Here is a 25,225-nt window from a genome sequence, read left to right on the forward strand (position 1 = left end):
ACAGAAGTTTATAATGCAGAGCCGTGAAAATAATAAATACGTTTTCTTTCCTCAAAAATAATTATTTAGCCCAGAATTTTTTAATTTTCCCAAGGGTAACAGGAGAAATTTGACCCCAATATTTGTTGTCCAGTTTCTCCTGAGTACGCTGATACCCCATATGTGGGGGTAAACTACTGTTTGGGCACATGCCGGGGCTCGGAATTGAAGTAGTGACGTTTTGAAATGCAGACTTTGATGGAATGCTCTGCGGGCGTCACGTTGTGTTTGCAGAGCCCCTGATGTGGCTAAACAGTAGAAACCCCCCACAAGTGACCCCATTTTGGAAACTAGACCCCGAAAGGAACTTATCTAGATGTGTGGTGAGCACTTTGAACCCCCAAGTGCTTCATAGAAGTTTATAATGCAGAGCCGTGAAAATAATAAATACGTTTTCTTTCCTCAAAAATAATTATTTAGCCCAGAATTTTTTATTTTCCCAAGGGTTACAGGAGAAATTGGACCCTAAAAGTTGTTGTTCAGTTTCTCCTGAGTACGCTGATACCCCATGTGTGGGGGTAAACCACTGTTTGGGCACACGTCGGGGCTCAGAAGGGAAGTAGTGACTTTTGAAATGCAGACTTTGATGGAATGGTCTGCGGGCATCACGTTGCGTTTGCAGAGCCCCTGGTGTGCCTAAACAGTAGAAACCTCCCACAAGTGACCCCATTTTAGAAACTAGACCCCCCAAGGAACTTATCTAGATATGTGGTGAGCACTTTGAACCCCCAAGTGCTTCACAGACGTTTACAACGCAGAGCCGTGAAAATAAAAAATCATTTTTCTTTCCTCAAAAATGATGTTTTAGCAAGCATTTTTTTATTTTCACAAGGGTAACAGGAGAAATTGGACCCCAGTAATTGTTGCGCAGTTTGTCCTGAGTATGCTGGTACGCCATATATGGGGGTAAACCACTGTTTGGGCAGGCGTCGGGGCTCGGTATTGAGGGAGCACCATTTGACTTTTTGAATACGAGATTGGCTGGAATCAATGGTGGCGCCATGTTGCGTTTGGAGACCCCTGATGTGCCTAAACAGTGGTAACCCCTCAATTCTACCTCCAACACTAACCCCAACACACCCCTAACCCTAATCCCAACTGTAGCCATAACCCTAATCACAACCCTAACCACAACCCTAATTCCAACCCAACCCTAACCCTAAGGCTATGTGCCCACGTTGCGGATTCGTGTGAGATTTTTCCGCACCATTTTTGAAAAATCCGCGGGTAAAAGGCACTGCGTTTTACCTGCGGATTTTCCGCGGATTTCCAGTGTTTTTTGTGCGGATTTCACCTGCGGATTCCTATTGAGGAACAAGTGTAAAACGCTGCGGAATCCGCACAAAGAATTGACATGCTGCGGAAAATACAACGCAGCGTTTCCGCGCGGTATTTTCCGCACCATGGGCACAGCGGATTTGGTTTTCCATAAGTTTACTTGGTACTGTAAACCTGATGGAACACTGCTGCGAATCCGCAGCGGCCAATCCGCTGCGGATCCGCAGCCAAATCCGCACCGTGTGCACATAGCCTAATTCTAAAGGTATGTGCACACGCTGCGGAAAACGCTGCGGATCCGCAGCAGTTTCCCATGAGTTTACAGTTCAATGTAAACCTATGGGAAACAAAAATCGCTGTACACATGCTGTGGAAAAACTGCACGGAAACGCAGCAGTTTACATTCCGCAGCATGTCACTTCTTTGTGCGGATTCCGCAGCGGTTTTACAACTGCTCAAATAGAAAATCGCAGTTGTAAAACCGCAGTGAAATGCGCAGAAAAAACGCGGTAAATCCGCAATAAATCTGCAGCGGTTTAGCACTGCGGATTTATCAAATCCGCAGCGGAAAAATCCGCAGAGGACCAGAATACGTGTGCACATACCGAAACCCTAACCCTAACCTTAGCCCTAACCCTAGCCCTAACCCTAGCCCTAACCCTAGCCCTAACCCTAACCCTAGCCCTAACCCTAACCCTATTCTAACATTAGTGGGGAAAAAAAATTCTTTATTTTTTTATTGTCCCTACCTATGGGGGTGACAAAGGGGAGGGGGTCATTTATTATTTTTTTTATTTTGATCACTGAGATATAATCTATCTCAGTGATCAAAATGCACTTTGGAACGAATCTGCCGGCCGGCAGATTCGGCGGGCGCACTGCGGCTGCGCCCGCCATTTTGGAAGATGCCTAAGAAAAGAACAATATGGCAAAATTAGAGTTTTAAAAAGATATATATGTGGATCCAAAGTGCAACAGATATAATCGATCCAGACTCAAAAATCAGGCAATATCAGGGGTCATAGCATATATGATGTGCAAAATGCAGCCTAAGGTATAGAAATATTTCTAATGATGCAGGATAAAGTGCTAGTGTGCCTTGTGCAATGAAATCTAGGCAGCAAAAGCAAGCTAGGAAAATAGGAACTGAAAAAATACACCTATACGAAAGTGCTGTTAGTATACTATGCGGCCTAAGGCTCTTAGAAAGGTGCACAGGTCCTATTTAAGCAACCATCAAGAGTGACCCTGGAAAATAAATAAGGCACAGTGGCAGAAATGAATTACCTGTGAGCCGTGGAGCGATTCCCCGACGCGCGGTACAAGGGCGGTACAGCCTCCCAGCTCTGACGCGTCGAGTGGGGAGGAGTGCCGCTGCCGCGTGACGCCGAGGCCCGATGACGTCGGCGGATTCCACCCGGCGTGAGCGCCGCCCCAGCCGCTGCCCCTTGTCCGCACATGATAAAAGCCACATACACGCTGCATTTGTACCTTACCCCTCGTAAAAGCTACACGCGAAACGCGCGTCGGGGAATCGCTCCACGGCTCACAGGTAATTCATTTCTGCCACTGTGCCTTATTTATTTTCCAGGGTCACTCTTGATGGTTGCTTAAATAGGACCTGTGCACCTTTCTAAGAGCCTTAGGCCGCATAGTATACTAACAGCACTTTCGTATAGGTGTATTTTTTCAGTTCCTATTTTCCTAGCTTGCTTTTGCTGCCTAGATTTCATTGCACAAGGCACACTAGCACTTTATCCTGCATCATTAGAAATATTTCTATACCTTAGGCTGCATTTTGCACATCATATATGCTATGACCCCTGATATTGCCTGATTTTTGAGTCTGGATCGATTATATCTGTTGCACTTTGGATCCACATATATATCTTTTTAAAACTCTAATTTTGCCATATTGTTCTTTTCTTATGTAATTATTGATTGTAATAAAGGATGTTTACTATTTTAAGGCTATAGCTTTCTCTTTGCTCTCTTTTCGGATGTATTTATCTATTGCAAAAGCTGCCTCCCCTAGGCATATATTTTTTCTGAGGACATTTTGGAAGATGGCGGCGCCCAGGGAGAAGACGGACGGACCCCGGCAGGATCGGTAAGTATGATGGGGTGGGGGTGAGCACGGGGGGGGATCGGAGCATGGGGGGTGGATCGGAGGGGGGGTGGATCGGAGCGCAGGAGGGGTGGAACGGAGAACGGGGGGGTGGAACGGAGCACGGGGGGTGGAATGGAGCACGGGGGGTGGAACGGAGCACGGGGGGTGGATCGGTGTGCAGGGGGGGTGATTGGAGCACGGGGGGGTGATTGGAGCACGGCGGGAGCGGACAAGAGCACGGGGGGAGCGGAGCACAGGACGGAGGGGAGCCGGAGCAGTGTACCGGACAGATCGGAGGGCTGGGGGGGCGATCGGTGGGGTGGGGTGGGGGCACATTAGTGTTTCCAGCCATGGCCGATGATATTGCAGCATCGGCCATGGCTGGATTGTAATATTTCACCAGTTATAATAGGTGAAATATTACAAATCGCTCTGATTGGCAGTTTCACTTTCAACAGCCAATCAGAGCGATCGTAGCCACGGGGGGGTGAAGCCACCCCCCCGGGCTAAACTACCACTCCCCCTGTCCCTGCAGATCGGGTGAAATGGGAGTTAACCCTTTCACCCGATCTGCAGGGACGCGATCTTTCCATGACGCCACATAGGCGTCATGGGTCGGATTGGCACCGACTTTCATGACGCCTACGTGGCGTCATGGGTCGGGAAGGGGTTAAAGGGCCACTGTCACCCCCTCCAGCCGTTAAAAACTAAAAGAGCCACCTTATGCAGCAGTAATGCTGCATTCTAACAAGGTAGCTCTTTTAGTTTTTGGTTCATGTGTTCCCAAAATAAAGCGTTTTCAAACTTATCCAAAATACCTTTCTTTATCCAGGGAGGCAGGTCCTCACCCCCCTGCTTGAACCGCCATTCTGCCGTCACTCAAATCTTCAGGGGCCCCCTCCGCTCTGTTTACGCTTCAATTCCGTGTGTCAGCCACTCACCCAGGTCCCCCCGCTGACACAAGCAGTGCACATGCCCAGGAATCCCAGCCCCGCACTGTGCATAATGCATAACACACTGCGGGGCAGGGATTACCATGGTGGGTGGCCGCACTGCCCGCACAGGCGCAGTCTGCAAGCCTGGCTGGGACGTCAGATGGCCAGAGCTTACTGCGCCTGCATGAGACAGTCCAACACAGCGCAGGCGCCGGAATTCAAGCGTATACAGAGCGGAGGGGGCGGCGCCCAGAGCCCCTGAAGATTTGAGTGACGACAGAGTGGCGGTTCAAGCAGGGGGGTGAGGACCTGCCTTCCTGGATAAAGACAGGTATTTTGGATAAGTTTGAAAACGCTTTATTTTGGGAATACATGAACCAAAAACTAAAAGAGCCACCTTGTTAGAATGCAGTATTACTGCTGCACAAGGTGGCTCTTTTAGTTTATAACGGCTGGAGGGGGTGACAGTGGCCCTTTAATATGGACAAAACAGAATTCATCATCTTTCCCCCATCTCAACTGAACCCCCAACAGACCTATCCATTAAAGTAAATCGCTGCCCACACTCCCCAGTCCCACAAGCTTGCTGCCTCGGGGTAATCCTTGACACTGATCTCTCTTTCAAACCACATATCCAAGCCCTTTCCACTTCCTGCCAACTTCATCTAAAAAATATTTCCTGGATCCGTACATTCCTCAACCAAGAATCTGCAAAAATCCTAGTCCATGCCCTAATCAACTCCTGCCTTGACTACTGCAATCTTTTGCTCTGTGGCCTCCCCTCTAACACTCTCGCACCCCTCCAATCTATTCTAAACTCTGCTGCCTGACTAATCCATCTGTCCCTCCGCTATTCTCCGGCCTCTCCCCTCTGTCAATCCCAGCAGTGGGTCCCCATTACCCAACGACTCCAGTTCAAAACACTATCCATGACATACAAAGCTATTGTCTCCCGCTACTTACCTGCACGCAACCTCCAATCCTCACAATATCTTCTTCTATACTCCCCTCTTATCTCCTCTTTCCACAATCGTATACAAGATTTCTCCCGCACATCCCCCATACTCTGGAACTCTCTACTCCAACACATCAGACTCTCGCCTACCGTGGAAACCTTCAAAAAGAACTTGAAGACATACCTATTCCGACAAGTCTACAACCTGCAGTAACCACGATAGACTAATTGCTGCACGACCAGCTCTACCCTCGCCTACTGTATTCTCACCCATCCCTTGTAGATTATGAGCCCTCGCGTTCAGGGTCCTCTTTTCTCATGTACCAGTCGTGACTTGTATTGATTAAGATTATTGTATTTGTTTTTTATTATGTATACCCCTCCTCACATGTAAAGCGCTATGGAATAAATGGTGCTATAATAATAAATAATAATAATGAACTGGAGATGAGCACCAGAGATAAGCTGGAGATGAGCACCAGAGATGAGCTGGAGATGAGCACCAGAGAAAAGCTGCAGATGACCACCAGAGATGAGCTGGAGATGAGCACCAGAGATGAGCTGGAGATGACCACCAGGGATGAGCTGGAGATGAGCACCAGAGATAAGCTGGAGATGAGCACCAGAGATGAGCTGGAGATGAGCACCAGAGAAAAGCTGGAGATGAGCACCAGAGATGAGCTGGAGATGAGCACCAGAGATGAGCTGGAGATGAGCACCAGAGATGAGCTGGAGATGAGCACCAGAGATGAGCTGGAGATGAGCACCAGAGAAAAGCTGGAGATGAGCACCAGAGATGAGCTGGAGATGAGCACCAGAGATGAGCTGGAGATGAGCACCAGAGATGAGCTGGAGATGAGCACCAGAGATGAGCTGGAGATGAGCACCAGAGAAAAGCTGGAGATGAGCACCAGAGATGAGCTGGAGATGAGCACCAGAGATGAGCTGGAGATGAGCACCAGAGATGAGCTGGAGATGAGCAGCAGAGATGAGCTGGAGATGAGCACCAGAGATGAGCTGGAGATGAGCACCAGAGATGAGCTGGAGATGAGCACCAGAGATGAGCTGGAGATGAGCACCAGAGATGAGCTGGAGATGAGCACCAGAGATGAGCTGGAGATGAGCACCAGAGATGAGCTGGAGATGACCACCAGAGATGAGCTGGAGATGAGCACCGGAGATGAGCTGGAGATAATTTCTTATAGTATCTGGAACATCTGCTTGCTCATATGTGAGGTGAACTCCAAAATTACTGCAGGTACAGGCACATGCTAAATCCACTAGATTATCTACTACAGGTGCATAGTGGATTACAGAAATAGAAACACGTCAGATCCACGACATAGGCCATCTGCATCCATACACGGAACATAGGAGGTAATTAAAGGGGTTATGCAGCTGGGAAAAAATCTCTTTTCTTAATCTAGCCAGTCAGAAAGTTTAAGAAAACATTATCTAAAATAGTGGCCCTGATTCATCACTGTCTTTGTGCCTATTATTTTTGTCTACTTCCTATTTTGTATGTGCTCGCCTGCTTTTTTTCCCCCTTTTTGGGCAAAGTTTAGAGATTGTAGATGTTTTCACCTGATTAATCAAATGCAGCTTTTTAAAAAGATATTTTTTCCAGATAAACAACCCCTTTAAAGGGACTCTGTCATCAGATTTTTGCTACCTAAACTGAGAGCTGCATAATCTAGGGTAAGAGACCCTGATTGCAGTGATGTGTCCCTTACTTGGCTGTAGGTTTAATAAAATCACTGATTTATCAGAAGATTTTCAACAGAGGACACCAGGATGATTATCAATAGAGGACACCAACTGGCAGGTAGTTTTCCATATTCATGACCTCTGCATAATCCCTCCAAACCAGTGACTGGCAGATTTCTGTCTATGTACAGCGCACACAGACAGAAAGCTGCCACTCAGTGGTGTGGGCGGGGTTATACAGAGCCCAGCATTCAGAGACCTGCTAGATATGTAGCAGATAAATCAATGTTTTTATCAAAACTGCAGTAAGCAGCCAGTAAGTGACACATCGTTGGACTCAGGGTCTCTGCCCCAACATCATGCTGGGTCAGGAAAAAGAGTCTATTGCACTTATTGGTTACATCTATTATCCTGATCCTTTTGTGATTTCAAAGCATCACAGGATTTTACAATACAAATTGCATAAAATATTAAAAAGTCTTCTTAGACCAGATGAAGTTAGAGTATTTACTCTGAAAATTCATGTCAAAATGGTTGTATAATCCTGATATTTAAATTCGCATAGTAAGAGTCACACTAAGAAGTGAGAAAGGTGATGTAATCAATGTCTACCCACTGAGCCTGAAAACTACTACCCACCCATTAGTCAATATTTCCAAAAATGACAATTTTTCCTTTGGTAAAATTAACATGAATAGTGTATACAGACAATTATTCTGAAAATAATATCCATTTTATTATCAGAAAACCAAAAATTATAAATAGACTGGCATAAGGAGGATATGCAAAAAATGCCATCCAGGCAGTAGATACATATTTTCTACTGCAATAATACTCATAAATCTGTGTTCACCATTGATTTTTATGCGCCATATGATGTTTTACTGTACGTGGAAACGGATGCCAGTGAATGCTGATGAGTTAAGATTTCATCTGTGAGCCATTCTCACAAGAAATAAAAAAGAAGACTCAAATAAGAAACTGAGAATTCTGTACAGTAGAATATGGTGGGACCCCCGGTGATTGGGCACTTGTAACGCATTCTCTGCATCAGCATTTCCATTTTAAGGCTGTGTTCACACGTTGCGTTTTTTTCGCGCTTTTTCCCCGATAAAAACGCTATAAAAACTCATTAAAAACGCATACAATAAGCATCCCATCATTTAGAATGAATTCCGCATGTTTTGTGCACATGATGCGTTTTTTCCGCGAAAAAAACGCATCGCGGCAAAAAACGCAGCATGTTCATTAATTTTCCTTTTTTTTTGCGGATTTCCCACCCCAAAATGCATTGGGAAGTGTCCGGAAAAAAACGCGGCAAAAACGCGTCAAAACCGCGGCAAAAACACGTCAAAACCGCGGCAAAATCACGGCAAAAACGCATGTGGTTTTCTTGCGGATTTCTTGCAGAAAATATCCGGAATTCTCAGGAATTTTCTGCAAGAAATCCTGAACGTGTGCACATAGCCTTAAATGTCTTTATCTGTATATCTAAAATATGCGCTCACAGTCTAGATCAGAGATATGGACATTTCTGAGCCATTGAGGCAGGAGGTACAGCACATATAGTCCATGTACATGATGCATCCTCATTTGCTGCACAGCAATCAGTGATGCTACACTGCTGATGGGAGCAACATCTGCCCTGTTCATACAACTGTCCTATTGCTATTGTGTTCAATTGCCGCTGCAACAAAGAAAACGAAAATCTACTGTACATTAAGGGTATGTGCACACGTTCAGGCTTTTTCGCGTTTTTTTCGCGATAAAAACGCTATAAAAACTCATTAAAAACGCATACATTATGCATCCTATCATTTAGAATGCATTCTGCAATTTTTGTGCACATGATGCGATTTTTTCTGCGGAAAAAAACGCATCACGGTAAAAAAAAGCAGCATGTTCATTAATTTTGCTTTTGCTTCGCGTTTTTACCGCTATTCTACCCATTTGGAAAAAATGCAAAAAAAACGCATTCAAAATGCTCAAAAAACGCATCAAAACCGCAAAAAAAACGCAAAAAAAAAGCATGCGGATTTCTGGCAGAAATGTCTGGTTTTTGTCAGGAAAATTTCTGCCAGAAATCCTGACATGTGCACATAGCCTTAAGTCTCAAATTCCTTGCTTCCCTGTCAGTGTGAAATGAAGGAGAAACAGAAAAGAAACACCATCTGACCTGAGATTAAAAGAAAAAATAGAAGGGTTTTAATCAATAAAAGTTTTAATCAATGAAAGTTTTTCTTTCTGGAACTGTGCAAGTTATGTCCTTTATTCAGTCTGATTTTCTCTTGCTGGCTTGTCACTTCTCATCACAGCCAGCGAGGGAGCGCACTGTCACTGTGCACTAAGAAAAATATCACACTGTGACAAGATCCTACTGAACATCCGTCAGAATTGACAACCAATGCATGTTCAATAGAGCAGGGAAGAGCTAAGCCCCTCTGCCTGCCTCCGGTTTGGGATTCCCCGATGCCTCCGCCTGCCTCCGGTCTGTGATTACCCAGCCCCTCCGCCTGTCTACGGTCTGTGATTCCCCGTCCCCTCCACCTGTCTCCGGTCTGTGATTCCCCGGCCCCTCTGCCTGCTTCCGGTCTGTGATTCCCCGGCGAACGCCTGTCTCCGGTCTGTGATTCCCCGGCCCCTCCGCCTGCCTCCGGTTCCCTGGCCCCTCCGCCTGCCTCCGGTCTGTGATTCCCCGGCCCCCCCCGCCTGTCTCCGGTCTGTGATTCTCCGTCCCCTCCGCCTGTCTCCGGTCTGTGATTCCCCGTCCCCTCCGCCTGCATCCGGCCTATGATTGCCCAGCCCCTTCGCCTGCTTTCGATCTATGATTCTCTGGCCCCTCCGCCTGCCTCCAGTCTGTGATTCCCAAGCCCCTCCGCCTGCCTCTGATCTGTGATTCCCTGACCCTCCGCCTGCCTCTGATCTGTGATTCCCCGACCCTCCGCCTGCCTCCGGTCTGTGATTACCCAGCCCTTCCACCTGCCTCCAGTCTGTGATTCCCAAGCCCCTCCGCCTGCCTCAGATCTATGACTCTTCAGCCCCTCCGCCTGCCTCCAGAGAAGACCTCATGTACAGTCCGGCCCCTGTGCACTGAAAGATAATTAGTAAAAAACTTCAAATGGTGAATAGAGAAGCTCAGCAAAGTGGATTTCTTCGCCAAAGGTATCAATGTACTCAGTATTACGGTACCATTACTGCTGTGAATTTACTTTACTTTCCAAAATCGTGCTGACAGGTTCTTTTCTAAAGTTGCTTTACTTCAGTGGTACTACATTTTGACATAATTGTACCAAAATTTACAATGGGCACTACCGACCAAATTGACATTATATGGGTAAGGTGTTACACATATTTATTGACACAGCTCATACCAATACAGCACACTAATATATATATATATATATATATATATATATACACACACACACACACACACACTCGATGGTGGCCCGATTCTAACGCATCGGGTATTCTAAAATATGTATGTATGTATATAGCAGCCACATAGTATATAGCACAGGCCACGATGTAAATAGGAGCCACGTAATATATAGGAGCCACGCAGTATATAACACAGGGCATGCAGTATATAACACAGCCCACGCAGTATATAACACAGCCCACGCAGTATATAACACAGGCCACGCAGTATATAACACAGGCCACGCAGTATATAACACAGGACACGCAGTATATAGCACAGGCGATGCAGTATATAACAGTGGCCACGCGGTATATAACACAGCCCACGCAGTATATAACACTGCCCACATAGTGTATAACACTGCCCACGCAGTATATAACAGCCCACGCAGTATATAACACAGCCCACGCAGTATATAACACAGCCCACGTAATATATAGCACAGCCCACACAGTATATAACACAGCCACGCAGTATATAACACAGGGCACGCAGTATATAACACAGGGCACGCAGTATATAACACAGGCCACGCAGTATATAACAGTGGCCACGCAGTATATAACAGTGGCCACACAGTATATAACACAGGCCACGCAGTATATAACACAGGCCACACAGTATATAACAGTGGCCACATAGTATATAGCAGCCACGCAGTATATAACACAGCCCACGTAATATATAGCAGCCACGCAGTATATAACACAGCCCACGTAGTATAAAGCAGTGTGGGCACCATATCCCTGTTAAAAAATATAAATAAAAAATAGTTATATACTCACTCTCCGGCGTTCAGCGAAGCTGTCCCGATGCGCGCGCGGCTGCCGCCAGCTTCCGTTCCCAGAGATGCATTGCCAAATTACCCAGAAGACTTAGCGGTCTCGCAGTGCGAAATTACCCAGATGACTTAGCAGTCTCGCGAGACCGCTAAGTCTTCTGGGTAATTTCGCAATGCATCTCTGGGAACGGAAGCTGGCAGCAGCCGCGCGCGCATTGGCGGACGACGGTAGGTGAGAATAGCAGGTTTTTTGTTTTTTTATTATTTTTAACATTAGATCTTTTTACTATTGATGCTGCATAGGCAGCATCAATAGTAAAAAGTTGGTCACACAGGGTTAATAGCAGTGTTAACGGAGTGCGTTACCCGCGGCATAACGCTTTTCGTTATCGCTGCCATTAACCCTGTTTTAGCGCTGACTGGAGGGGAGTATGGAGCAGGCACCAGGCACTGACTGGACGGAAGTAGGGAGGGACTAATTCTCGGCCGGGCTGTGACCGTCGCTGATTGGTTGCGGCCTAGCGGCCGGAACCGCTCAACGACGCGGGATTTCCGTGACAGACAGACAAACAGACGGAAGTGCCCCTTAAACAATTATATATATATATAGATAGTCCATTTTCCAAAGACATACTGTTAGGGAAATTACATTGTGAGCCCCATCGGTGACAACGATGATAATGTGTGCAAACTGTAAAGTGCTGCGGAATATAAAAATAAAGATTAAAAATAAAGATTATTATTATATTCCAGGGCCTGACAGCTTTTAGGGTGCTCAAGGAGCCCCGGACATTTTATTATATTTGGCTAAGACCTTTCATCCATTGTCTCTGACTTCATATAATGACCACACAACCACATACAAGCCAAGATCATCCTGTGCAATGCCAGAATGGTGTAAAGTCCCTAATAGATATTGATCCAGGTTTGTCTACAGATTAGAAATAACAAGATGAAGTAAAGGCTCTTTGGATTTTGTTAGTTACGCGGGTGGTGTTCAAAAGCCTGACCGAAATGTAAGAACAAACAGCAAGTATCTGTGACTCTAATAATTAATCTCCTTCTGTCTTTTTGGCAGCCTCCCAACAGTCCTGTCACTTGTAATTCAGTGGCTCCAGGAATCAGAGCTGTAATGTTTTTCTACATATCAGAAATTGAAACTGTAGCTCATATGGCTTCACTGTCAGAAAAATTCTGATTCCTAGCTCTAATTTCCCAAATATATGGATGGAGCTTCCCATTGTCATCACTGTTCTCCATTGAAAAAGACCAAGTAATAACTCTGGGTGTGAAAAGTACTCTGCATCTTTTTCAAGGTATTCTAAAGGTACCTTCACACTAAACGATATCGCTAGCGATCCGTGACGTTGCAGCGTCCTGGATAGCGATATCGTTCAGTTTGACACGCAGCAGCGATCAGGCCCCTGCTGTGATGTCGTTGGTCGGGGCTAGAAGGCCAAAACTTTATTTGGTCGCTGGCTCTCCCGCTGACATCGCTGAATCGGCGTGTGTGACACCGATTCAGCGATGTCTTCGCTGGTAACCAGGGTAAACATTGGGTTACTAAGCGCAGGGCCGCGCTTAGTAACCCAATGTTTACCCTGGTTACCGTCCTAAAAGTAAAAAAAACAAACACTTCATACTTACCTTCCGCTGTCTGTCCCCGGCGCTGTGCTTTCCTGCACTCACTGTGAGCGCAGCGGCCGGAAAGCAGAGCGGTGACGTCAGCCAGTACAGAGAAGCAGAGCGCCGGGGACAGACAGCGGAAGGTAAGTATGAAGCGTTTGTTTTTTTTACTTTTCGGATGGTAACCAGGGTAAACATCGGGTTACTAAGCGCGGCCCTGCGCTTAGTAACCCGATGTTTACCCTGGTTACCGGCATCGTTGGTCGCTGGAGAGCGGTCTGTGTGACAGCTCTCCAGCGACCAAACAGCGACGCTGCAGCGATCCGGATCGTTGTCTGGATCGCTGCAGCGTCGTTTAGTGTGAAGGTACCTTAAGGAACGGAGGCAGACGCTAGCAGCGCTGTGAGCCAGGGCCCATCCGAGGGTGAGTATATCCATGTTTTATATTTTTATTCTTTATTTTTTACATGAATATGGATCCCAGGGCCTGAAGGTGAGTCTCCTCTCCTCCAGAACCTGAGAACCACACGCCGTATAAGATGACTGGGTGTATAAGATGACCCCCGTCTTATACGGCGGGCATATCCCAAATTCCATATTTTATATGGAAAAGTTGGGGGTTGTCTTATACGCCCAGTCGTCTTATACACCAGAAAATACGGTAGATCTCTTGGTCAATATATTTTACATCATTTCGACTCTGATTTGTGTTCCTTTGTCCCCTTTCAATCACTTTTTATTGTTTGTTATTCATTCTCATATGTTGTTAAAATATATGTTCATACGATTAAATAAATAAATCCAACAACATGGATTATAACTTTCTGATCTGTGGGGGACCAAGCAGTGGGACCCCCACAATTCCCAAAAAAGGATCTCTGAAATGAAACCATGTAAATAGAGAGCGGTAGTGAGACAAGAGTGCCACTACTCCATTTATTCTGAATGGGACTGCCAGAGATAGCGAAGCCCAGTGCTTGGCTTTTTCCCCACAGAGACTCAATGAAGCGGTGGTGTACATGTCCAACTACCACTTTGATCTTACAAGTCTCTGCAGGCCCTGTTCTTTGGACCAGTGGGGATAACAGCACTTGAAACTCCACCAATCAACATTATCAATGCAAAGGAGAAGCTTTAAAGTGCTGGACCGCCTGCCATACATACACGCATTGGTCCCCCGAATTCATTAAATCCTTGTGAGGACAGAAGGTTGCTTGGGATGTGAACTGTTGTTGGACTTGACAAGTACTTTGCACAGAATCTGCCCCTAACAACCTATCAAATCTGTGAGTCAACGTAGACCCACAATGTTGGTGGCTGAACAGAGGGCAGCTCTGCCTAGTTACTGGAGCCCTCTACTGGGCTCAGGTATTTAGATCTGGGTGTGATCACAGTCCTTGTGATCAACAGTGAAGGCGTGGAGCAGCTATATGAAGAAGTTCTTCAGTCAGGGTCTCTTCCTACAGTGACAGTTCTATTAGGCTACGTCTTTGCCTCGTCTCTGCTCTTTCTCACCGCTAGGTTTGCCCTCTACATGCTCTGCCGGTACTCAGGGTTGAAGAGGTCTACGTTCAGTAGTTGGTGACTGTAGATGTAGAATCTAGGTGGATATTCTGGATGGTAGGCTCATGCTAGTCCAGGCACTGGTTGAAGTGTGACAAGGCACAAAGCAAAGGGATGGGAAAGCAACCAGACGCACACTGGGTGCACAATTATCAGGTAAATGAGTATTTCAACCATTTCAACTGGTTTATGCAGATTTTCCAGCTCCAAACTGTATAAACGTGAAGGCTGTTAGGATGAAGCCGATCAGGTGATGTGCATCTGTGTAATCAAGGAGGGTGAGGCTAAAAAGATTCAACTCCTTTTATCAAGAAGTGCACACACAGGCAAAATGAGCCAAAAAAAAGATTTGACTGACTCTGAAAGGTTAAAAAATGATAAAGGTCGTACAGAGGAATGCAGAACTCATGAAATTGCTAAGATATTAAGGTGTGATTACAGAATTATCAAAAGTTTTGATCAAATAGTCAACATGGTTGAAAAAAAAAAACATGTTGAAATAAAAAGGCACACATTAAGCAACCAGTAGCCCATTATCCTTCAGTGCTGACATATTACAGAACTGCCATGTCCCTGGAGGTCCAGAAGTACAAGGTGTTCAGTGCTCTGAGACATGGCCGAGGTAAAGAGGCTGAAACCCGACCACCACTGAACAAGACACAGGAGGTGAAACATCAAGACTGGGCCAAGAAATATCTGAAGACAGACTTTTCAAAGGATTTATGTACTGATGACATGAAAGTGACTCTTGCCGGACCAGATGGATGAGCCTGAAACTGGATAAGTAAAGGGCATAGACCTTCACTTCGACTCAGACGCCAGCAAGATGGCGCTAAAGGCTGAACTAGTTGGACCTTTTCGAGATGATGATGCACTCAAAATCAGCTCCCAAACCCCTACCAGCTTTAGAAGACACTTTCTTCAGTGGTACAGGAAAATTCTGCATCTTTCAAGAAAATGATGATTTTTATTCAGGACAATGCTCTATTGCATGCATCGAAGACCTCCACTGCTGGGCTAGCCAGGAAAGGCCACATATTCTCCTCAGAAAAATAAAAACCTCACTTATACTTCCTTAAGCCCTTAACAACCAGAGGTATTTCAGTTTTTGAATTTCCATTTTTCGCTCCCCTTCTTCCCAGAGCCATAACTTTTTTCACTAAATGCTAAAACTGACCTGCCATTATGATTCTCCAGGACTTTATGAGTTCACAGACATCAAACATGAACAGATTCTTTTTTTATTTCATTGGCGGAAAAAAAATCCCAAATTTGTTTAAAAAAGGCGCCATTTTCAGAGACCTGTAGTGTCTCCAATTTTCGTGATCTGGGGCTGGGTGAGGGCTTATTTTATGAGTACTGAGCTGATGTTTTTATTGATACCATTTTGGTGTAGATATTATCTTTTGATCGCCCGTTATTGCATTTTATTGTGACCCAAAAATTTAATTCTGGCAGTTTTAATTTTTTTCTTGTTACGCCGTTGCTAATTCTTTTTTATGTTGATAGATCGGGTGATTCTAAAAGCAGCAATTTTTTTTATTGTTTTATTTTGAATGGTGTTAATGGGGAGAAAAGGGGGTGATTTGAACATTTATGTATTTTTTTAATATTTTTAAAAAGATTTTTTTACTTTTGGCATGCTTCAATAGTTTCCATAGGAGACTAGAAGCTGCACTACTTTGATCTCCTTTGCAACGCACAGGCGATGATCAGATCACCTGTATGTAGCAGAAATGCTCACTTGCCATGGGCACTGACCACGGGGCGTTGCTCATAGCAATGACAACCATGGAGATCTGCTGGAGACCTCTGGTTGTCATGCCGACCCATGGGTGACCCGCAATCATGTGACAGGGTCACCGATGGGCGGGATTAGCAACACGCTTCCTGTAAGAGAAAGTTTAATGAGAATGTCAGAGAATGACAGCGGCATTTAACGAGTTAACAGTCACAGATGGATAGCGACACATGTATAGATCAGCTGTCAAGTGCCTGGAAAGGTGCGGGCTCAGCACTGGAGCTCGCACCAAACAAGGGGAGTCCGACATGGGCGTATTATTACACCACATGTCGGAAAGGGGTTAAGGGTATGTGTATTCAGTATTTGCAGCAGATTTTTGTAATATGTTTGCAGGGAAAACGCTGCATAAAATAGGAACGTTTCTGCCTTTGTTTGTAATTCATTTTTTCCTACTCATTAAAATGGGTGAAAAAAAAACTTAAAAAAACCTCTTGACAGAATTAATCATTCAGCTCAGTGTATTCTCTTAGTATGGGGGAATATGATTGCGTCCCAATTTATTGTGCTGCTATGGCCTACCCTAATGATCTATGTCCGAAGAAGTATAGAGTTAAGTGGTTATGGTCCAAGTACTGAAACCTTCATTTACCAGAACAATTAGGAGTAATCTAGGGCACTTTCCTGAGAACTGACATTCTGTATTTCCATAAAAATGATGTGGGACGTTGGGTAAGAGATTAATATACTGTATGTCAAAGCAGAGACCCCCAGCACACCCTGGAAATACAGAAATTGAGCTATTACCTGAGCGGCACAGGGCTGAGAAGTCTGCTGATTCATGCAGCATAATAAAATCATCCCTGATCAGTTGGATGACACGCTTGATGAATTGCAAACTGTTTAAGAAGCAATATCAATAACAATTTATCCGAAGATTCATTTTTTATTCGGAATCTACATCTAAGCAACCACATCAAAGCCTACAATTCGAGGTGTTGTCAGGTGTTATCGGAGCATGCTCGTGTGATAACCGAGTATCTGCGAAGTGCTCGAATACTATGTGTGAGTCGCCATAGGTGCATGTCTCGTGCCTGTTCGACAGCCGCCACACATGCGGGCAGGGCCGCCATCAGGGCATTACTGCCCTGACTGGCGTATGGGACCCAATGAGCAGAGGGGGCCAGCAGCGGGCCCTGTCTCTTCTGCTCACCAGGCCCAAGCAGCAGGATTCTGCCGCTGCAGTAACTGAACCTGTGTCCGAGACGCAGGTTCAGTTAAAGGGAATCTGTCACCTCATATTTCGTATATAAACTGCGGCCACTGCCATCAGGGGCTTATCTACAGTATTCTGTAATGCTGTAGATAAGCCCCTGATGTACCCTGAAAGATAAGAAAAACAAGTTAGATTATACTCATCCAGGGGCTGTCCCGATGCGGTCCGGTGCCTCCCATCTTCATACGATGACGTCCACTTCTTTGCTTCCTGCAGCGGCTCCTGCGCAGGCCTACTTTATATGCCCTGTTGAGGGCAGAGCAAAGTACTGCAGTGCGCAGGCGCCAGGAAAGGTCAGAGAGGCCCGGCGCCTGCACACTGCAGTACTTTACGCTGGCATATGGATGGTGTGGCGGTATTTGTTCCTTGTATGTGGTATTATAGGTCTCTATGTGGTGGTAATATGTGTCTGGTCATTGATGATATTGTGATATTATTGGTCATTTTAAAAATTGAGAAATAATTAAAAATGTACCTAAATTGTATGGCATATTTTAACAAATGTTTAATAATGTAGAGTAGAGTAGGGCCTGGCCAAAAGTGTCTACCTTGTCGTGGTGGCAGATTAAAAAATCTTTTGGCCAAAACAAAAGCTGCTGGCTATATGTGCGATCTGATAATGGGAAGTGTTAATGTGTGATTCGTGAGAAGTGGCGTTTTTCCAAGAGAGAGCAGTAAGACTGTGGAAAGTTCGAGGGGTGGAGCCTGGGCGGAGTCTCAAGGGGGCCCCAAAATTCCTAGTGGCATGGATTGCCTAACATAACTATTAGGACTGCTTCCCTCACAGCTGATAGTACCCTCCTACACAGCTCATGGGCCTCGTTCTCACATATCCATCTATTCTAGTCTTCTTTGAGATTGTTTCTAGCACCTGACACATCAATTATACTGTTACAGACTTGTAAGGCTATGTGCACACGTTCAGGATTTCTTGCAGAAATTTCCTGAGCAAGACCGGACATTTTCTGCAAGAAATCCGCATGTGTTTTTTGAGTGTTTTTCTCGCGTTTTTACCGAGTTTTTGGAAACCCGCAAAATTAATGAACATGCTGCGCTTTTTACCACGATGTGTTTTTTCCGCGAAAAAATTGCGGAATGCATTCTAAATGATGGGATGCATAATGTATGCTTTTTTTCGCGTTTTTATAGCGTTTTTATAGCAAAAAAAGGCGTAAAATCTGCAACGTGTGCACACAGCCTAAGAGATTCAGATCAAGAAACCTTGTACAAAGTGTACAAGTTCGCATCATGCTGTATCTCTTCAGCTCAAGCACAAAAATCTGGTCATACGCAACTTTTCTATCAAGACACGGCCTTAAATCAGTGACTGCCAATGCTACATGACAAACGAGACTTTATTAGAGGATTGATCTCAGTTTGATAAATGATGTATTATTTTCAGGAGATAAGGTGCTGGTTGATGGAGATTTCACACTGGGATCTTCACTGATCCATTTAAACAAAGCACTTCAGAGATGATCTCGAGATCACTGGGGGTTGAGCGTTGGGATTCCCATCGATTATCAAGGTATCAGCCCTATGGATAACTTGCTAAGTTACAACAACCTCTTTAATTAATGAGCAGTCTGTAATATTCTCTAATTCAGCCGGAAGGAAGTAATACAGGCTGCAGTCTCCTGCTACTTGACCCCATTTTAAAATTAATGGAGTATGCAACTTCTGAGCAAATGATGCTAATGAACAGAATTTCTTTAATTCTAGAATCTTAGTATCCTGAGAGCTTTTTAAGTGGTTCAGGGAAAATGTTTATCAAAGGAAACCTGACACCAGCTTTTTGGTCACAAAAACAATTACAGTATTGGATAAGGTGGCAATAGACAAGCTCTTATGTGCCCTCCTGGCCGAAAACAGAATTTACAACACTGAGAAATTAAACTTTAAAGTTTCATGCACACGAGTATTGTATATAACATAATCTAACAAATTTAGGTTCCATTTCTGGAACTTCCACTAGAGGCAGTGAAAGGTGGTCCTCCACTCCCCTATATAGCACTCTAGAAATAAGATGACCTTACAATGAGCCCAGCTATCCCCATCATAGTTCATGAGTTACTGAAGACAGAGGAGTGAGATGGCCAAGGGCTGCACAAAATGGAATCTCAGGCCACATGTGACCCTCTGTACAGCACACAGACAGCACACGGACCCTAAAAACATACTCACGGACATCACACGGATCCCACACCGATGGCATACGTGAGCACGCGGCCCCAGGACACGGATAACTCCAGTACCGTTTTCTCCGGTACCAAAATTATCTGGACGTATGAGACAGGCCTTAGATTTTAGCCGACATATAGTTGGACATGCGCACACAAACAGATCTCACCACCTCCCTACATACATGTGCACACACACAGATCTCACCACCTCCCTACATACATACGCACACATACAGATCTCACCACCTCCCTACATACATACGCACACACAGATCTCACCACCTCCCTACATACATGCGCACACACACAGATCTCACCACCTCCCTACATACATGCGCACACATACAGATCTCACCACCTCCCTACATACATACGCACACACACAGATCTCACCACCTCCCTACATACATACGCACACACACAGATCTCACCACCTCCCTACATACATGCGCACACACACAGATCTCACCACCTCACTACATGCATGTGCATACACACAGATCTCACCACCTCCCTACATACGTGCGCACACAGATCTCACCACCTCCCTACATACATGTGCACACACACAGATCTCACCACCTCACTATATACATGCGCACACACACAGATCTCACCACCTCCCTACATACATGCGCACACATACAGATCTCACCACCTCCCTACATACATACGCACACACACAGATCTCACCACCTCACTACATACATGCGCACACACACAGATCTCACCACCTCCCTACATACATGCGCACACACACAGATCTCACACCTCCCTACATACATGTGCACACACAGATCTCACCACCTCCCTACATACATGTGCACACACACAGATCTCATCACCTCACTACATACATGCGCACACATACAGATCTCACCACCTCACTACATACATGTGCACACACAGATCTCACCACCTCACTATATACATGTGCACACACACAGATTTCACCACCTCACTATATACATGCGCACATACAGATCTCACCACCTCACTACATACATGAGCACACACACAGATCTCACCACCTCACTACATACATGTGCACACACAGATCTCACCACCTCACTATATACATGCGCACACACACAGATCTCACCACCTCACTACATACATGCGCACACACACAGATCTCACCACCTCACTATATACATACGCACACACACAGATCTCACCACCTCACTACATACATGCGCACACACACAGATCTCACCACCTCACTATATACATGCGCACATACAGGTCTCACCACCTCACTACATACATGTGCACACACACAGATCTCACCACCTCCCTACATACATGCGCACACACAGATCTCACCACCTCACTATATACATGTGCGCACACACAGATCTCACCACCTCCCTACATACATGCACACATACAGATCTCACCACCTCACTACATACATGCGCACACATACAGCTCTCACCAGCACCCTATATACATGCGCACACACACACACAGATCTCACCACCTCACTACATACATGTGCACACACACAGATCTCACCACCTCACTACATACATGCGCACACACACAGATCTCACCACCTCACTACATACATGTGCACACACAGATCTCACCACCTCACTATATACATGCGCACACACACAGATTTCACCACCTCACTATATACATGCGCACATACAGATCTCACCACATCACTACATACATGTGCACACACACAGATCTCACCACCTCACTACATACATGCGCACACATACAGATCTCACCACCTCACTATATATGTGCACACACAGATCTCACCACCTCACTACATACATGCGCACACACACAGATCTCACCACCTCACTACATACATGCGCACACATACAGATCTCACCACCTCACTACATACATGTGCACACACACAGATCTCACCACCTCCCTACATACATGTGCACACACACAGATCTCACCACCTCACTACATACATGCGCACATACAGATCTCACCACCTCACTATACATGTGCACACACAGATCTCACCACCTCACTACATACATGTGCACACACACAGGTCTCACCACCTCACTACATACATGTGCACACACACAGATCTCACCACCTCACTACATACATGCGCACACATACAGATCTCACCACCTCACTATACATGTGCACACACAGATCTCACCACCTCACTACATACATGCGCACACACACAGATCTCACCACCTCACTACATACATGCGCACACATACAGATCTCACCACCTCACTACATACATGTGCACACACACAGATCTCACCACCTCACTATATACATGTGCACACATACAGATCTCACCACCTCACTATATACATGTGCACACATACAGATCTCACCACCTCCCTACATACATGCGCACACACAGATCTCACCACCTCCCTACATACATGCGCACACACACAGATCTCACCACCTCACTACATACATGCGCACACATACAGATCTCACCACCTCACTACATACATACGCACACACACACATCTCACCACCTCACTATATACATGTGCACACATACAGATCTCACCACCTCCCTACATACATGCGCACACACAGATCTCACCACCTCCCTACATACATGCGCACACACACAGATCTCACCACCTCACTACATACATGCGCACACATACAGATCTCACCACCTCACTACATACATGTGCACACACACAGATCTCACCACCTCACTATATACATGTGCACACACACAGATCTCACCACCTCCCTACATACATGCGCACACACAGATCTCACCACCTCCCTACATACATGCGCACACACACAGATCTCACCACCTCACTACATACATGCGCACACATACAGATCTCACCACCTCCCTACATACATGCGCACACACACAGATCTCACCACCTCACTACATACATGCGCACACATACAGATCTCACCACCTCACTACATACATACGCACACACACACATCTCACCACCTCACTATATACATGTGCACACATACAGATCTCACCACCTCCCTACATACATGTGCACACACAGATCTCACCACCTCCCTACATACATGCGCACACACACAGATCTCACCACCTCACTACATACATGCGCACACATACAGATCTCACCACCTCACTACATACATACGCACACACACACATCTCACCACCTCACTATATACATGTGCACACATACAGATCTCACCACCTCCCTACATACATGCGCACACACAGATCTCACCACCTCCCTACATACATGCGCACACACAGATCTCACCACCTCACTACATACATGTGCACACACACAGATCTCACCACCTCACTACATACATGTGCACACACACAGATCTCACCACCTCACTACATACATGCGCACACATACAGATCTCACCACCTCACTACATACATGTGCACACACAGATCTCACCACCTCACTATATACATGTGCACACACACAGATCTCACCACCTCACTACATACATGCGCACACATACAGATCTCACCACCTCACTACATACATGTGCACACACACAGATCTCACCACCTCACTACATACATGTGCGCACACACAGATCTCACCACCTCACTACATACATGTGCACACACAGATCTCACCACCTCACTATATACATGTGCACACACACAGATCTCACCACCTCACTACATACATGCGCACACATACAGATCTCACCACCTCACTACATACATGTGCACACACAGATCTCACCACCTCCCTACATACATGTGCACACATACAGATCTCACCACCTCCCTACATACATGTGCACACACACAGATCTCACCACCTCCCTACATACATGCGCACACACAGATCTCACACCTCCCTACATACATGTGCACACATACATTTTCCTGCATGACCCCCATGGTGACACAGAGGCTGTCCTCTCATTCATCCTGCATGTTGGCTGTCAGTCACACGGGCATCCCCGCGGCCATGTCCTGCCCTGGCTGCAGGCAGAGGACACTGCGCACTTTCCCGCCACCTCTGGGCAGAGCTCAGTCACATCCTCCATCATCAGCGGAGAAAGTTTGTGAAGTGCCGCGTCCTTCCGCACAGCACTGTCTGCAGGCAGGGATGCAGGACACATGGCACCCAGGAACATGGCGACGACCTATGCCAACCCCGGCGCTGCTGCATCTCCCCAGCACGGTACACAGAGCCCACTCACTGCTCGCTGTCGGGCCGGGTCGCTGTCCGCGGTGCTGGAGCCGTGCAGCAGGTTCTCTATGCAGGCGGTCCCGGGCAGTGAGGAGCTCTTCTGGTGAGACAGCTGGTGGCCTGTGGCAGAAGAGTCGCCATCCCTGTCCTTGGCCGGTCCCGGTGTCCTGCTGTGCGGCAGGAGGTGATCCCTCAGCCGGCGGAGCGTAGAGCCAGGCTCCGGGGTGTTTGCAATGCTGCCGGGGCTACTGCAGGGGGCGCTAGAGGGTATGGACTCCACAGCGGAGCAGCAGAGGTTGGGCTGGGAGGAGGAGAACACCCGGTCCAGCGCCTGCCTCCTTCTCTTCAGCCCGGTCCAGCGGATGATGCCCGGCACCGCTTCCTCCATGTAGTTCTCCTGCTCCCTCCGCCGGGCCGCGGGCGGGGACGGGCAGGGTGCAGTGCGGCGCTCCGCTCCCAGCTTAGCGCCGCTCTGGTGGTTGCTCCCCGCGCTCTTCCTGGATCTCCCAAGCTGCAGGTTCCTGAAGAGCCGGGCCTGGAAGGAGGAGGAGGAGGAGGACTGCGTCTCTGAGCCCGGCACCTGCTCCATCGCCCTCCTCTTCGCTGCTGACCCTTTACCGCGGGGCTGGCGGCGCCTGGAGGGGAAGCAACAGGACTGGAGGCACCTTGGAGGCTTCACAGCAGCCCAGGAAGAGCCGCAGCTAGGGGGCGTGAGAGGGCGGAGCGGCCCGGGGGGTAGACGGGGCAGCAGGCGACGGCTCCGGGGTGTGCACGGTCTGCGTACTGTGTGACTGCACCGGCTGCCGGCTCTATCATTCTGCACGGAGCACAGGTATCCCGGGCTTCACCCTCCGTGCATCACTGCTCTCCATGCATCGTGCTCAGCGGACAGTGATGGGCGGCACAGCTCCTCAGCGGACGGGAGCAGGGATCTCCCCGAGAAGCTGGCAGCCGGCCATCAGGGGAACACGTGGAGGGGGAAGGTCCTGCTGCTCATCCACGCGTGCGGTTATAGGCTGCTGCTGTGTACGGCCAGCCCCCTCTATGTGCTGCTGCTGTGTACGGTCAGCCCCCTCTATGTGCTGCTGCTGTGTGCGGTCAGCCCCCTCTATGTACTGCTGCTGTGTGCGGTCAGCCCCCTCTATGTGCTGCTGCTGTGTGCGGTCAGCCCCCTCTATGTACTGCTGCTGTGTGCGGTCAGCCCCCTCTATGTGCTGCTGCTGTGTGCGGTCAGCCCCCTCTATGTACTGCTGCTGTGTGCGGTCAGCCCCCTCTATGTGCTGCTGCTGTGTGCGGTCAGCCCCCTCTATGTACTGCTGCTGTGTGCGGTCAGCCCCCTCTATGTGCTGCTGCTGTGTACGGCCAGCCCCCTCTATGTGCTGCTGCTGTGTACGGCCAGCCCCCTCTATGTGCTGCTGCTGTGTACGGTCAGCCCCCTCTATGTGCTGCTGCTGTGTGCGGTCAG

At 47.0% G+C, this 25,225-nt stretch overlaps 1 protein-coding gene across 2 annotated transcripts in view; it reads right to left on the minus strand.

Annotated features, from left to right (window-relative positions):
* Positions 1-24,349, minus strand: part of MCTP1 (multiple C2 and transmembrane domain containing 1) — a 1,531,547-nt gene extending 1,507,198 nt beyond the window's left edge. For both annotated transcript variants that reach the window (XM_069751887.1, XM_069751881.1), the window contains exon 1: positions 23,771-24,349. In XM_069751887.1, coding sequence (XP_069607988.1) covers positions 23,771-24,349 — 579 coding nt within the window. The remainder of the gene's footprint in view (positions 1-23,770) is intronic.
* Positions 24,350-25,225: the final 876 nt, after the last annotated feature.

Source organism: Ranitomeya imitator, chromosome 1, assembly GCF_032444005.1.
Source record: "Ranitomeya imitator isolate aRanImi1 chromosome 1, aRanImi1.pri, whole genome shotgun sequence".
In the NCBI taxonomy this organism is placed as follows: Eukaryota; Metazoa; Chordata; class Amphibia; order Anura; family Dendrobatidae; genus Ranitomeya; species Ranitomeya imitator.